The following is a 13,450-nucleotide window of genomic DNA, read 5'->3' as shown; positions in this document are numbered from 1 at the left end:
GTAAACAGAGCATAGAAAAACTCTACTCTTTCTGTGAAAATAATCACTGTAGGCCTGCTTCACAGCTGGAACTGCACATCCCAAAGATGCCTCTGTTCTTTGCCCTTGCCTCTTGTGCAGGAGCCTCGGAGCTGAGCTGCTCTTCTGGAAATGCTTGTCTGGGGCTGTTCACCTGACGTATATAATTACCGTTTGTAAGCTTCAAATTCTGTCCCCGGGAAGAGGGGTGCCTCGGAGCCTCCCGAGAGCACCAAGCCCTGCCCCTGCTGTGCTTTTTTTAGTTGCTAAGTTCTTTTTTTTTTTTTTTTTAACATATCTATATTTTTAACCTGTGATCTTGTCGCAGCCATGGTGAAGGGCGTTTGCGCTGCCCTGGGCTTCCTGCCTTGCAGGAGGTAACGCCGGGGAGCTCAGCAGAGGGTTAGAGACGCACCGGTCGGTACGTGCACCATCCCCGAAGGCCTGGCCGGGAGAGGCAGGGCATTTCACCCGCTCTTTCTGGGCAACGAGTCTCGTGTGTTTTGTGACCCATCTTGCGAGCCTTCAGACCGTTTCAATTACCCTCACTGTTAAAAACGTTCCCTTCTTCTCTCCGGAGCACGCCAAGCCGTAGCAGGTAGCTGTGGAGCGTAACCGCATCGCTCCTCTTTGCTGCCCGTGGTCCGTCTGTGGGGTTTTGACCCTTAACGGCACCTACGAGCAAGCCCGGGGCCAGAGCCGGCTCCGGGGCCCTGACGCGAACGGGGCAGCGCTGCACCCGGGCGGCCGGCGGGAAGGCACCGAGGGCGGGAGCCCGCCCAGGCCGCCCCTCGCCGGAGCGGGAAGCGGCCGCTCCGCCCCCGCGCCCGGCCCGCCACTCGGCCCGCCATGGCGCTCTCGCAGGCCGGTACGCTGGAGTCTGAGGAGCCGTCACCGCAAACCCAGCAGCGGATGCAGGTCCGGGGCGGGTGGGGAGTGGGGGAGCTGCCTGCCCGGGGCGGAGGGGGGGGTAACCGGGGCGGTGGGGAAGAGGGGAGGGATGGCGGGCGGAAGGGGCCGGGGCTGTGAGGAGCGGGGCGGACGAGCGGGGGCGGGTTCGTGAGGAGAGGGGCCCGGAGCTGTGAGGAGATGGGAGGACGGGGGAGCCGGGTCCGTGAGGAGGGGGTCCGGGAGAGCCGGGGCTGTGAGGAGATGGGAGGGCGGGGGAACCGGGTCCGGCAGGGGCCCGGGGGTGCCGGGCTTGGTGAGGAGCGGGGCGGGAAGGCGCGGGGGTACGGCGGGGCCGGGCGGGCGGAGAGCGCGGGAACGGTCCGGGCTGCGCAGCCCCGCCGAGCTCCCGGTTTCCCTCCGCAGGAGTCCACCCCGATGGGGACCGCCGAGCTCCAGCTCAGCCCGGAGCAGGGCGAGCGGCGAGCCGTTGCGGCGCGGCAGCTGCGGGTGCTGCTCACACCGCTGGCCGCCGCGGGCCGGCGGCTGCCCCAGAAGCGGCTGCTGGGCGCCGGCGGCGGGGCGGAGGGCAGGGCGCCGGCCGGCAAGAGGCTCTGCCTGGAGCCCGACCCGCCGACACCCGCCTCGGGCCCTGCCACCCCGCCCGCGGGCACCGCGGCTGGCAGCGGCCTGGACGGCGTCTGGGATGCGGACAGCGACGGGAGCGACGGGGGAGACGCAGCTCCGGTGAGTGCCCGCGGGGCCGCGCTGCGCCTCCCCGCTGCGGGGGTCGGGCCCGGGCCGCTTCCCCGGAGCCCCCGCCGCGCCGGTCGATCGGGAGTTGTTTGCTGCAAACGGGCAGAGGGAAGGTGGTGGCTTTGCAGATCTCAAGGCGCAAATTTATTATGTTTGTAACAGTGAAGTGTGAAATATTTTTCCTCTTTACATAATCTTTTTTTTTCCTCTTTCTTTCTTATTTTTTTTTGTTAACGTCGCCAACTGGCAGTGTAAAACTTCATTTTACCCTTTTGGAATGTCTAGGGATGATAAAAAAAAAAAAAAAAGCACTCGCTCTCAGAGTATATAAAACCAAGTAGCAAAAGCATCAGCATGTTCTTGTGCTGTCAATAACCGTCTTCCAGATGTTTTTATGGATGGATACAGTCACAAGATACGAAAGCTTTGTCAATGTTCATTTATACTTAAATCGTCATTTCAACTTGTCAAGTCCACCTTTTCTTCTATAAAAGATAAAAATGGTCTAAGATTGTATTGCATTTCTGTGCAATATTTGCTGTATTGCTGAGGTTTTCAGGTGTTTTTTGATTCACTTCAGTATTGTTTTTGTTCTAATGAGATTTTGATGAACTGACCTTTTTTGTAGAAGTAATGATAGGAGAGAGTTTTGTAATGCAAGCCAGTACCTCTGTGGACGAGTTTTGGTATTGATGTGGGATCACCCCAGTTTGTATGGTGGTTTTTTGTTTACAAGTGTATCAAACCACTTTTAAATAATTTAGACAATCAGTTTAGAGATTCACTTCCCAGAAGCCTGGGATATCTCTTGCATGCCACGTAACTGTGTGATGAAGAGTAATTGCCTTTTCTTTTTGTAGGATGGATACTCACAGTTATCAGCTTATGAAAGGAAAAGACTGAAGAACATTACAGAAAATGCTAAATTCTTTGCTGCTTTAAAGCTGCATGAGGTTTGTACAGATTCTAAGTAGCATCAAAATGCGCTCTCTCTAGCTGTAATGATGGTTGTACTGTCATCCCTCTTGTCGTGAAACCCTTCCCCAGCAGTGTGCGAGGTGCGTGAGGAAAGCCACAAAAACTTCCTGAGGCATCAGGGCTGCCCTGCCTGGATAAAAAATAGGGGGTTTGTGCTGCTAGTTAGCTGTTTCCAAAGAGGCGAAGTCATCGGCTAAGCTTACAGAAAGCGAAGAAGGCAAAACTCTGCTCATACGGTATTCCGCCCAGCAGTACCCAGTGCTAGTGCACGTGGTCCCAGCTGCAGACCCAGCAGGACCAGATGAGGTGACCCTTGAGTAAAATGCTCTCGTGAAGGTGCTTGTGTGCGTGTGCTGGCAGTGTGAGCACATACGTGCAGCGCCCTACTCACTCCCACCCCTTCCTGTGCACCGGCATTCCCCAGTTGAGGGCATGGAGCTCTTGGGTTTCAGGTGCAGCGCATGCAGGTTAGCTGGTTATCTAACTGCGGAGCACGCAGGTTAGCTGGTTATCTAACTGAAAGGCTGCAGGGCCTGCAAGGTGGCCAGTGGCTGGCAGCCGGGAGGGTTCAGCTCACAGGGTAGGCACAAGCACATTATAATTCTTCTCACGTTGGAGAAGTTGTCTAGAAAGCTTAAGGTAGTGGGATTTCAAATGCTACCGCATGAGTAGATCCAAGTCTTTGCCCTTCTTTCCGCAGTCTTTCATTCTCTTACATTATTTCTTTTGAATTCACAACGTATCCCGTTTCTGGCAGCAGTGAGTGAATTACCTCCTTGAATGGCTGCGTGCTTGCTCACTCATCATACCAGGTTGCAAGACGTGGTTGGGCCTGTCTAGTAGGCAGTAAGACTCCTTACCACCAAGACTGAAACTTGAGTAAAAATGACTCCTTTTCTTCCAGTTATCCCCAGAGAGGTCAGTAAAGACTAGGCAGTCTGACTGTAATCACAGCACTGACCGCAGAGTAGCGAAGACTAGCAAAAGGAGCTATAGCCGTCTGGGTTCCGTTAGCACTGGCCAGTATGGGCTGCCAAAGCCAAGGAGCAGGTAAATCTTCTCGTGCCAGGCTGAGGCTGCTTTGGCCAGGTGGAGCAGTGAGGGGTCTTAGGGGTGAGCTGCACACGCCTGAACTTTCCTGGACTCCAAATGAACTAAATGCCTGTCTTCAAAATGTCACGGAGAAAACTGTGAGTGGAGGCCCCTGCGGTTACAGGCTCTGCTGTGAATGTCTTTGGTACAGAGCATTTAGAATATTTTCTTTGTTTGTAAAGAGAAGGGCTACAGAACATCCAGACTGCGCTGTGCTCCTGCGTGCCATTCACAGAAATCAGGGAACTCATGCTGGTACATGGAAGCAAAGCGGACACATCACAGCTTGATGCTTAAAAATCCCTTTTTATTATTGTTACAAATACTTACAATATAGTTTATTGCGGCCTTTAAAGAATTGTATTTTATACTGGTTGATCTTTTATGCTTGTTATACATATGTTTAATCTATTTTTTTTCTCTTTAAGTCAGCTGCAAGACTTCACCAAATTGCAACTAAAAGCCAATCTCATGTCACCAAAAGGTAAAATATCTGTGTATGAGATTCGTGTCAATGTTTGTTGTGTGTTCGCTGGTTTAGCCCTTCATCTGCACATACCTGATACTGCGAAGAGGGAGAGCTAATGAGGAGTCTCCCTACAAAGCTAAATCTGAGTAACTGCTTATCTTAAGCTGTGTGAATTCGTGAACAGGTAGCTCCAGAGGTAGTGCCTCTCCTCTGCCACCCTTTGGAAAGGAAATGACAGTATTAGTACCTTTTTCATCAAATTACAGAATTTGTTCCTTTTTGTGATATTTGTATTACAGTATCTCAAGTGCATTTCTTTTTTCTGAAGATATTTTTGCATGATGGCTGAAGAAAGAAATGTTAAATGATGGGGAAAAGCATGGGAAAGAAAGGCAGGGGGCAGAACTAGCTGCAAGGGATGGGGTAACCAATTAGTGTAGAAGAAAAGACGTTTGGCAGTGCCAAAGCAGTACCAGGCAAAGCAGAAACATGAGCGTAAGTGCCAAACAAAGAATAAGATATGTGATGAAAGAAAGTGGAAGATGACTAGATGAACAAGTGGAAAGATGAATTATGAATAAGGAGAGCTAGGAAGACGAGTGACAGCGGCAGGATGTATTACAAGCAAAACAAATGCAATACATACGTACGCGTTTTGAAATGCTCCTTTTGTTGTTCGTCGCTATCACTGAAGGAAAAAGCAATCACAGCACTCCTAAAGTGAACCAGAACTAGCGAGGCTCTAAGTTTGGGCCAAGGGGTGAGCGCTAGACATCCCAACCGACGCTGGAGCCCTGCACTTAAATGCAGAGGGCTTATGTTAATTAACTGTGTCTGTAACTTCGAAACGTTTTAACTGTTCTAGAGCTAAGCCTAAAAAGGCAGAAGATGAGACAGTACGTCGAAGATCTATGCGCTTACAAAGAGTAGAGCCATCAGGAATGCCGGTGCTGGAGATGCCTGCCCAGCCAGAAGCAGAGGAATATGTAAGATGGGGAAGGGACAGAGGAGGGGGGGGTGTGGGTGTGTGTGTATAGGCAGAAGTTTTATAAAAACTGCTGCTGAAGTTGACTGGCCGTACTTGTCGTTGCTGAGGTTATTGTAAAAACCTTGAGATGTTTGGGAAGGTGCACGATACAGTGGCAACAGTAAAAGGTAAATTCTTTCCCCCTTGAGTGTGTTGAATAGCAGGCTTCCCATGTCCTCCCTGAAAGCCAGTCAATGTTCTGTGACTCAGGTTGATGAAATAGTGCCGTTTTGGACAATCAGAAGGGTCCTGAGGTAAAACGTTATGCATTTTTCAACAGCCCATAGATTTGAGCAGCTTTAAATTCAAAGTTTTATTACTCTGTTTTAATGTTATTTCACTGTAACTTTTGATCTAGTTTATTTTCCTTTGAAATATTTACAACCTTTTTGAAGTAGTTATATAGCAACAAGTAAAAATGCTATTACTCTGAGAGATGGGAATTTAAATCTTCCGTGGTGCTGTAGAATAAAGCTAAATCTCTATAATACAGTTTTTAAACATCAACCTTGCTGGAGTGTCAAAAAGGAGAGAAAAAGACGTGGGGTAGCTGTTTGTCTTCACTGTCATGTTTAGTAAAGTGCTATTTATCTTTTTAGTAAGATTTGATACAAACTTTTATTGTTGTTGTTATGTTTATTTCTTGTATTACCATAGGTGTGTTCTCAGAATATCTGGTGTGTGGAAAGTAACAATTCACCCTATTTGTAGTTGTAGTTGATTTGAATTATGAAAATGGCTAATGTCATTCCAGCCTCAGGTTCCAGCCGGGCCTTTGCCAATGGTTCCAGAAGATCAGATGGAGAACAGTAAATTGACAGAGGACTTACTGACTACATGGATGAGGATAAGCGAGGTATTATTAGTTATGATTAATTATTTTTGGATAACGTATTTTAGCTTGAGTTCCAAGTAACCTAATTCTGATAAATATTTCCTTTATAGATGAAAACTAATGCTACTGAGAAGCGCACGTGTGACGTGAAAAGGTAATCTGAAGACAGCAGCTAAAAAGTGGGTATTGTCTCGTTCTCCTTTCTTCTCTTGAATAGCTAACGTTTTAATGATGCTGTCTAGATACCAAGACAGCCTGAACAGCATGGTCCTCAGCGAAGATAACGTTAAAAAGGTTGTGAAATACCGCGTGTGTTCTATGGCTATCCATCCTTCTGAAAGCATCATCTTTGTGGCAGCTGGAGACAAGTCCGGGCAGATCGGTCTCTGGAACGTGGTGAGTTGTTAGTGTGCTCTTCACCTGGCAGAGCTGTTTGCTGCAGGAGGGACACAGATGGGGCACAGCCTGGAGCATCATTTTGTCAGGCTCGCCCTGGTATTTTAGACTTTCCCCATTCTTGCGGACAACACCAGGGTGTCTGTTAAATTGAGGTCACCAGAGTTGCTTGAAAGGTCTGTCGGGACCTCGGCAAGCCCAGGTTTAATGGGGGGAAAGGTTACACTGGTAATTTTGGGGGGCAGAGCGGAAGAAAATGGATCTCTAGCTGAAATAACATCAACGGTGGGGGTTAAAATTGCAATTCACCATTGAGAGATTCAGGATCTAATTACGGTACCCTTGTAGCAGTACCACAGCTAGGTTTTGGAGAGGGAGGGGAAATGGATGCTCAAGAACTTGTTTTTTGAGTTTGTACAAATTTTGGGTAGCTGCAGTGAGTCACTGTTTTCCCAGACGGCAAAGATGAAATTACTATGCCAATATATATGCTGGCGCATACTCACATACATTGTCTCTGAAAAATAGCTTAGTGTTTGGTGCTTTGAAAACTTTTGAGGGCTTTGCAGATAGTCTCACCATTGTTTCTGAACTGCCTTAATTACCTGCAGCAAGAATCCTTATTCATGCCCTTGACTTACACCTCTGTAAATCCGCTTTGATCCCGCGTCATCCAAACCAGCTGCTTGAAGTTCACACGCACGCAGATTTTCTTCTCGTTTTTCGCAATGCTGTTAACCTCTTGAGTTTCTCTCGACTCGTTTCTGCTGTGACAGCTTCAGGAAACTGATCAACTGAATTCAGCTCTGAGACTCTTACTCAATTATAAAGAAGTTTAACCTGCTCTGTACAATTCGGAAAGCTCTGCCTGCGCAGCTGGGGTTAGTGCCTGTCGAAGAGTGTGATCTGGTGTTGGGGAGGCTGAGGTCCGAGTGCTGCAGGCTGGCTGTGGCCTCGCAGAGGCATGGCAGGGGAAGCCTAGAACTGTTAATGCTACTGTTTTCTCTTTTGCTCTCCCTTTTGTTATTTTCCTGAAGTGAGTTGGGCTCGACTGAGTTTGGGAGCAGAGTAATCTTTGTGGAATGAACTGGTACTTATTCCAAAATGATCTATTCAGTTTCTTTTGAAATATCAGAGCTTGAATGATGCCAAAATTAGAAGAGAAGATAGAGGAGATTATGCTTTACATTCAGTTTGGGTCGCTATATTTTAACTTGAGTTCTAAGTAACCTAATATGTACATCTTTTGATGTAAAAGGCATATGCATACATTTGCTCCTCAGCAAGGTGTTCAGCTGTGGTAACTGAGAAACCAATCCTGTCAGTAGAGGAGGAGCCAGATATCACTGTCCAGATACAGTATTGATGGCTGCAGTGACAGAAGTGCGCTTCAATTGCAGCTTTTCCTAATTTGGAGACAGAATTCTGAAACCGAGAGTAAATTCTTTGTGCTCTTTTGAGCTAAATCACTTGTATAGTGGTGAAACTGGTAGTGGGAGGACGGGCATAGCCTAGCAGCGCTGTGCTGAGTGGCCCACGTGAGGACCCTTCTCTTCCCTGCAGAGGTGGAGCTCCCTTTGCTCCTCAAGATGTTAGCCTGGGTGGCCGTGCCCCTGGCAGCCTTGCTGCCCGTGCTACCTGTGCTGCTGTCTCCACACATCAGAAACCTCACTGCCTCCTCCCTACACTTACCCAGACCAGGCTGACAATGTCTGAAAACAAAAGACTTTAATTTGAAAGTTGCAGTAATTAATAGAAATAACTACAGCAATTAGCATCCGTGTCCGTTGAATCTCAATTGTTTTTCAGAATTGTAAGTCTGAAGAAGGAGCATGCGTCTTTATTCCACACAATTATCCGGTCAGCTGCCTGCATTTTTCTCCATTTAATCCTGCTCACTTGCTGTCTCTAAGCTATGACACTCTGCGATGTGGTGATGTTACCAGAGCTGTCTTTGATGAGGTGAGTGCTCCCGCGGTTGTGCCGCAGGCTCCTTGGAAATCTCTTAGCGCACGTGCTGCTGTGAAGTTTTAGTCTCTGTCTACCCAAGTTGTTATTTGTTGGTGGTTTTGTTAACAAGAAAGTTGAAGATTCCATTCCCACAAGGACACATGAAGTAACCTTTAATTAACATCATAAAAATACAGAGATGCTTCCTAGTCAATAAAACATAGTAATAGCTTGGGTACTCCCAATTCCCTTCCTGCAGGGGCAGTTGCAATTATTGAATTTAATTTCCTATCTCTGTTCTTAAGCAGTATGTGTATAACAAGCTACAACAGTTCAAAGCTTTTTTTTCCCCAACCCTTACACGCACCGTAATTCTGGTGGGGTTAGGGGCAGGCCAGCTGCTTGGGAAGGACCTGCAATTGGTTGGCCAGGAAGGTCTGGGGGGCTCGCTCTTTGAGACAAATGCTTGCAAGAATGTGTCTTTAGAGGTCGGGGGAGGAGAAATGCCCTTCTCCTGCTCCTGTTACCTTAGGCCAACTTACACAGCCTTGTGATGCCTCTAGGAGTAGTACTGCCATTGGAAAGAATTCAGCTGCTAACGGGGAGAGTCTGCACACCTAGAGAGAGCTGAGACACGGAAGTGTTCCTGCACCGTTACTGTATGTGTGGCTAATTGCTGCTTTGAGAGGAAACTGCTGTGGGATAAGGTGGCTTGATGTCCTGACCCTGATCTCCCAAATTATGGGAAACCAAATGTACGTTTGTGCACCCAGTTAAAGGTTTCTGTAGCACTGGAGAAAGGAACGCCATCATCAGTCCTCGCTCAGTACGCACTCGGGGATAACAGCCCTTTGATTACTGGAACACAGAGTTCTGACAGAGAATTCGGAGTATGTTGTTGCCAGGTTGTTTCGAATGGCTAATTACCTCCTTGGAAAGCACACCAGGTTTACAGAAAGGTTACCTACTGGAGTAGCTCAGGCTGGAGCTATCAAATTAGGTAGTTTTTGTTAGTATTTCCAGTTCATTAAAAAGGGAAAGCATGAAATCTACGGCCCATGGAGTATTTTGGGTATTACGAATAACTCTATGTGTTTTGTTGAGTAATTCTGGTTATGTTTGACCTTTTCTATGCTCAGATATGCAGAAGTGAAGAAAACTTATCTTCCTTTGACTTTTTGGAAGACAATGCCTCCACTGCAATAGTAGGACACTGGGATGGGGACGTCGCGGTGGTGGACAGACGGACCCCAGGAACATCTTCAGAGCTTTCTGCAGACATTGGCTTCAAAAGGACAAGGACAGTCCACGTTCACCCCATGAATAAACAGTATTTCATTGCTGCTGGCTCAGTGTAGGTAGCTCAAAATGAACCGCGGTTATTTCGTGTTTTCAGTGTTCTGTCAGCATTGGTGTCTGGAGTTGGCTATAAGTGACATGTTTGGAGGGCAGGGGCAGCTTTTGATCAGGCAATTTGTCAGCCTCAGCCTATAGTCAAAGCTTTCTTGATCTTTTGAGAAAACAAGTTTTTAGTTCTTAGCAGGATTTAAAATGTGATACACTTTCACTTTCCTTCACCTTTTGGTAATGGGTACAAAATGGTCTTAGGAGTCTCTGTGGTTTTTGACAGGTGGCAGGGTAGAGGGATTTTACTGAGCTGTGGGCTTGGGCTGGTTTTGCTGCTCTCAAAATCCTTTGGAGCCACTGGCTGCTTGAGAGAATGTGCACCGCTGAAGTAAAGCTCTAGATGCAGCTCATACGAAACCCGTGGTGTCTCTTGAGCTTTTCTTTGGTAAATGGAGCAGAAGAATTCTAGTTATTTAACTGTTCACCTTGAAGTTGTCCCTGTGATCTGTGTTGCAGGGACGTTTGTATTTTTGATGTTCGATACCTGAAGTCTAATCGGAACAAGCCCGTCAGCTCTCTTAAAGGGCACACCAAAAGCGTGGCTTCTGCGTACTTCTCCCCTGTAACTGGGAACAGAGTCGTGACGGTGTGTGCGGATGATAAGCTGAGGTAAGACGGTGCGGGAAGGAATAATCCCTATGGAAAATGTCAACTGGTACTTTTTTTTTACTATTATTATTTCCTGTCTGCATTACCCATCATTGAGAGTTTTCTGTCTTTATCGCTTTTTAAAATTAGCTTTACTTGCATTGACGTTTTTAATGCTGTATGATCTTTTTGTTGTTTTGTGGGGTTTTTTCCCAATTCTCGTTTTCCCGAAGAATAGTTAACAATGAACAGTAAAATATTACAGGTGCTCTTGGTGTTTAAAAATGAATAAACAAACAACCAACCCCGCCCCAAAACCCCAAACCTGGCTCATGAATACAAATACATAATGCTTCAAAACTGAATTTATTTTTAACTGCTAGTACTTAAAATTATGATAATACCAGCTTTTTTGTTACTAGTCTACGATTTGATAATTTAAACTGCTCTGAGTTGTGCTGTAGTAGAGATGTAGTTTTTCTTTCTACTTTGTAGTTTTGTGACCGTAATTTAGCTAATCTAGTCGTGTAAATACCTGACCGCATCTGCCATGTTCAGAAGCCCTAAGCTGTGTTAAAGAATAGCAGGTACAAAATGGGGGCCCAGTTAAAACCAGGCTTAAAGTCAGGCCTCTGCTCCCCACGTTGCCTGTGGTTTTAAGATGGGGGAACGCCGCGTGTTCTGGAAGGAATTTGAATGTGGTGCAGTTGTTCTAGCATTACATGGATTGTCTGGAAAGTGGATTGTCTTTCTTCCCCTTCCATGCACAGGAAGGAGTTCTTTTACGTGAGTTCTCTGTTGCGGTAACGCTTTCTCTCTTGTGATATATTTACTATAGATAACTGAAGATTTGTTCTCTGTAGTAACCTTGGTTATGAAAATTGTAAATCTTGGCGCTAACAGAGCGAGCATCAGGGTGCAAAACGGATAGGAATATTTGTGCTCGACAGAATGGAGGAAACAGATACAGGATCATTTATTCACCAGCCTCTCCAGAGGAGAAAGCAAGCCGCTTTTCATTCGTGTTGAACCTTGTGCCCCAGGGGGTTTGGGATCCTAACAGTGTGGCGGGGTGAAGGAGGGCCCGGAACGGGAGATCTGTTGCTGGTCCCTCTGTCAGTCGAGCTCACGCCTGCCTGAGGAGGTCCTGGTGGTGGAAGCTGTCAGTGGTGGGATTTCACTCGCGTTCTTCCCTGGGCGGCCTGTTAATGGCAGGATGCGAGGCTAGAGGCGCTTTGTGAGGAAAGGGCGGCCTTGTTTAACACGCGTACGTTTTATTAACACGCTACTTTGTGTTCCAGGGTCTACGACACCACCTCTTTGTCATCGACAGCCGCAGTCCTCAGTACCGTCAGGTAAGGCGAACACCCCGGGGCTGAGGATGGCACGCTACGGCCGTTCCGCTCGAGTGCGCCCGTGCCACAAGCGATGGGTGCGCAGAGGCTGCGCGGTGGTGGGTTTCCAGCCATCGCGGGGGCAGGGGCAGCCACGGGAGCCAGAGCAGCCTGAGGATTTGCCCTGGTCCTACGGCGGCTCTTGTTGGTAAAACACGACTGCTTGGAGTGGGTCAGGTTTGCAGGAAGCTTTGATGTCTTCCTGGGTGCCTGGAACAGACCGTTTTGGGACTTTTGAAACGTGCTCTGTTTCACAATGCTTTTTCTTTGTGCATTTTTAAAATACCTAAGGTCAGTTCTTAACCGTAAAGGGCATGGTTTTGGGCAGAGTCTCAGCACTGTAAACACCTTTGTGCTCCGGGAGGGTGACGCATCGTCAGCACTGGTTTGCTAATGAGCTGGAACTCGATCAGTGACTGGCTTGACAATTCTTAGTCTGCAGTTTATCGAAAGGCTTGATGCATTTTTGTCCTGTTTTTACTGAAATATGCAGCCACGAAGCATAAGTACTTTGACTAATAATCCCTTATGTCAAAGTACCCTCTGCTTTATCTTCTTGCTCCGTCGCGTTTCTCTGTCCCATCCCGCCCCTCAGAGGACAGTGATCCACTGGATGGATCTGAGCAGCACGATCCGGCCAGTGTGCGGAAGCGCTGATGGTTTAGCAGGCGAGGAAGATGGATTTAAGCGAATGTGATGTAAATGACAATGCTTAAAAATACTGGAGTCAGTAAGAGGCATGTTTCTCTCTTTTCTTTTTCCCCCCGTTTCTCTGAAGACATAACAATAACACGGGACGCTGGTTAACTAGGTTCAGAGCAGTATGGGACCCGAAACAGGAAGACTGCTTCGTGGTGGGCAGTATGGCACGTCCAAGGCAAATAGAAGTCTTCCAAGACACTGGAAAACTGTTGCACTCTTTCTATAACCTTGACTGCCTCGGTTCTGTGTGTTCCATTAATGTCGTTCATCCCAGTAAGAACATCTTAGTGGGCGGCAACTCCAGTGGCCGCCTTCATGTGTTCAAAGAATAAAAAAAAGTGGCTCAGATACTTTTTTTTTTTTTTCCCCCCTTTCTTTTTGCATTAAATTTGTTTAATCCATATTAAGCTGTTCCGAAGCTAACTGTATTTTCTCAGGACAAAAGTGTATTTTAAAAGCTTTAAAATAAATCTTCTAAACTACCTTTGGCATTCTCTTCTTAAATTAAAAAAAAAAATTAATCCTTCTATGACAGTCAGTTTGTACCAAAATAGATATTTTTCCCCAATAGTGAGGTAATGTTTCAAAAACAGACAAGAGGCTGGATCAGTAGGATACTTGCTACGCGTACAAGGCACTTGTTCATGATTTTCTGTCGGGAATCTGGAGCTCGTTCTCCAGCCTGGTGGTGTTCCCAGCCTGTCCCTCAAGGCTGGCGGGTGTTCACGTCCGGGTCCTCGGCAACGCGTCCCCGAGGTGAGACGGCCGATGGCCGAGGCAGCGCTGCCCGTGGCAGGCGGGGGCTGTCCCTGGTGCCACTGCCCGCGGTGTCGAGGGAAGCTGCGTGGGTACGAGTTGACCTGGAGTTGTCGCGGTGTAGGCAGAGCAGTCCGCAGGTGCTGCAGAGGGGTTGTGGTGGCCGGGGCCGCGCTGGGGTTGCTGGCCCCCCC

The 13,450-nt window shown here is 47.7% G+C and overlaps 1 protein-coding gene across 3 annotated transcripts; it reads left to right on the top strand.

Annotated features, from left to right (window-relative positions):
* The first annotated feature begins 778 nt into the window (after nt 1-778).
* WDR76 (WD repeat domain 76) lies at nt 779-12,983 on the top strand. 3 transcript variants are annotated; one of them, XM_054837491.1, is made up of 13 exons: nt 779-936; nt 1,333-1,653; nt 2,523-2,615; nt 4,161-4,216; nt 5,067-5,187; nt 5,983-6,084; nt 6,174-6,217; nt 6,306-6,459; nt 8,269-8,421; nt 9,549-9,763; nt 10,273-10,425; nt 11,706-11,759; nt 12,577-12,983. In XM_054837491.1, exons 1-13 carry the CDS (start codon nt 868-870, stop codon nt 12,830-12,832), a joined length of 1,791 nt encoding a protein of 596 aa, XP_054693466.1. In that variant the 5' UTR covers nt 779-867; the 3' UTR covers nt 12,833-12,983. The 3 variants fall into 3 exon arrangements, with proteins under 3 accessions (XP_054693466.1, XP_054693468.1, XP_054693467.1); XM_054837493.1 differs by lacking the exon at nt 779-936 and adding an exon at nt 1,083-1,128; XM_054837492.1 differs by lacking the exon at nt 779-936 and adding an exon at nt 1,100-1,143.
* Nucleotides 12,984-13,450: the final 467 nt, after the last annotated feature.

The sequence above is a fragment of the Grus americana genome, chromosome 10 (genome assembly GCF_028858705.1).
Source record: "Grus americana isolate bGruAme1 chromosome 10, bGruAme1.mat, whole genome shotgun sequence".
Taxonomy (NCBI): domain Eukaryota; kingdom Metazoa; phylum Chordata; class Aves; order Gruiformes; family Gruidae; genus Grus; species Grus americana.
This window is presented reverse-complemented; position numbering and strand designations above follow the sequence as displayed.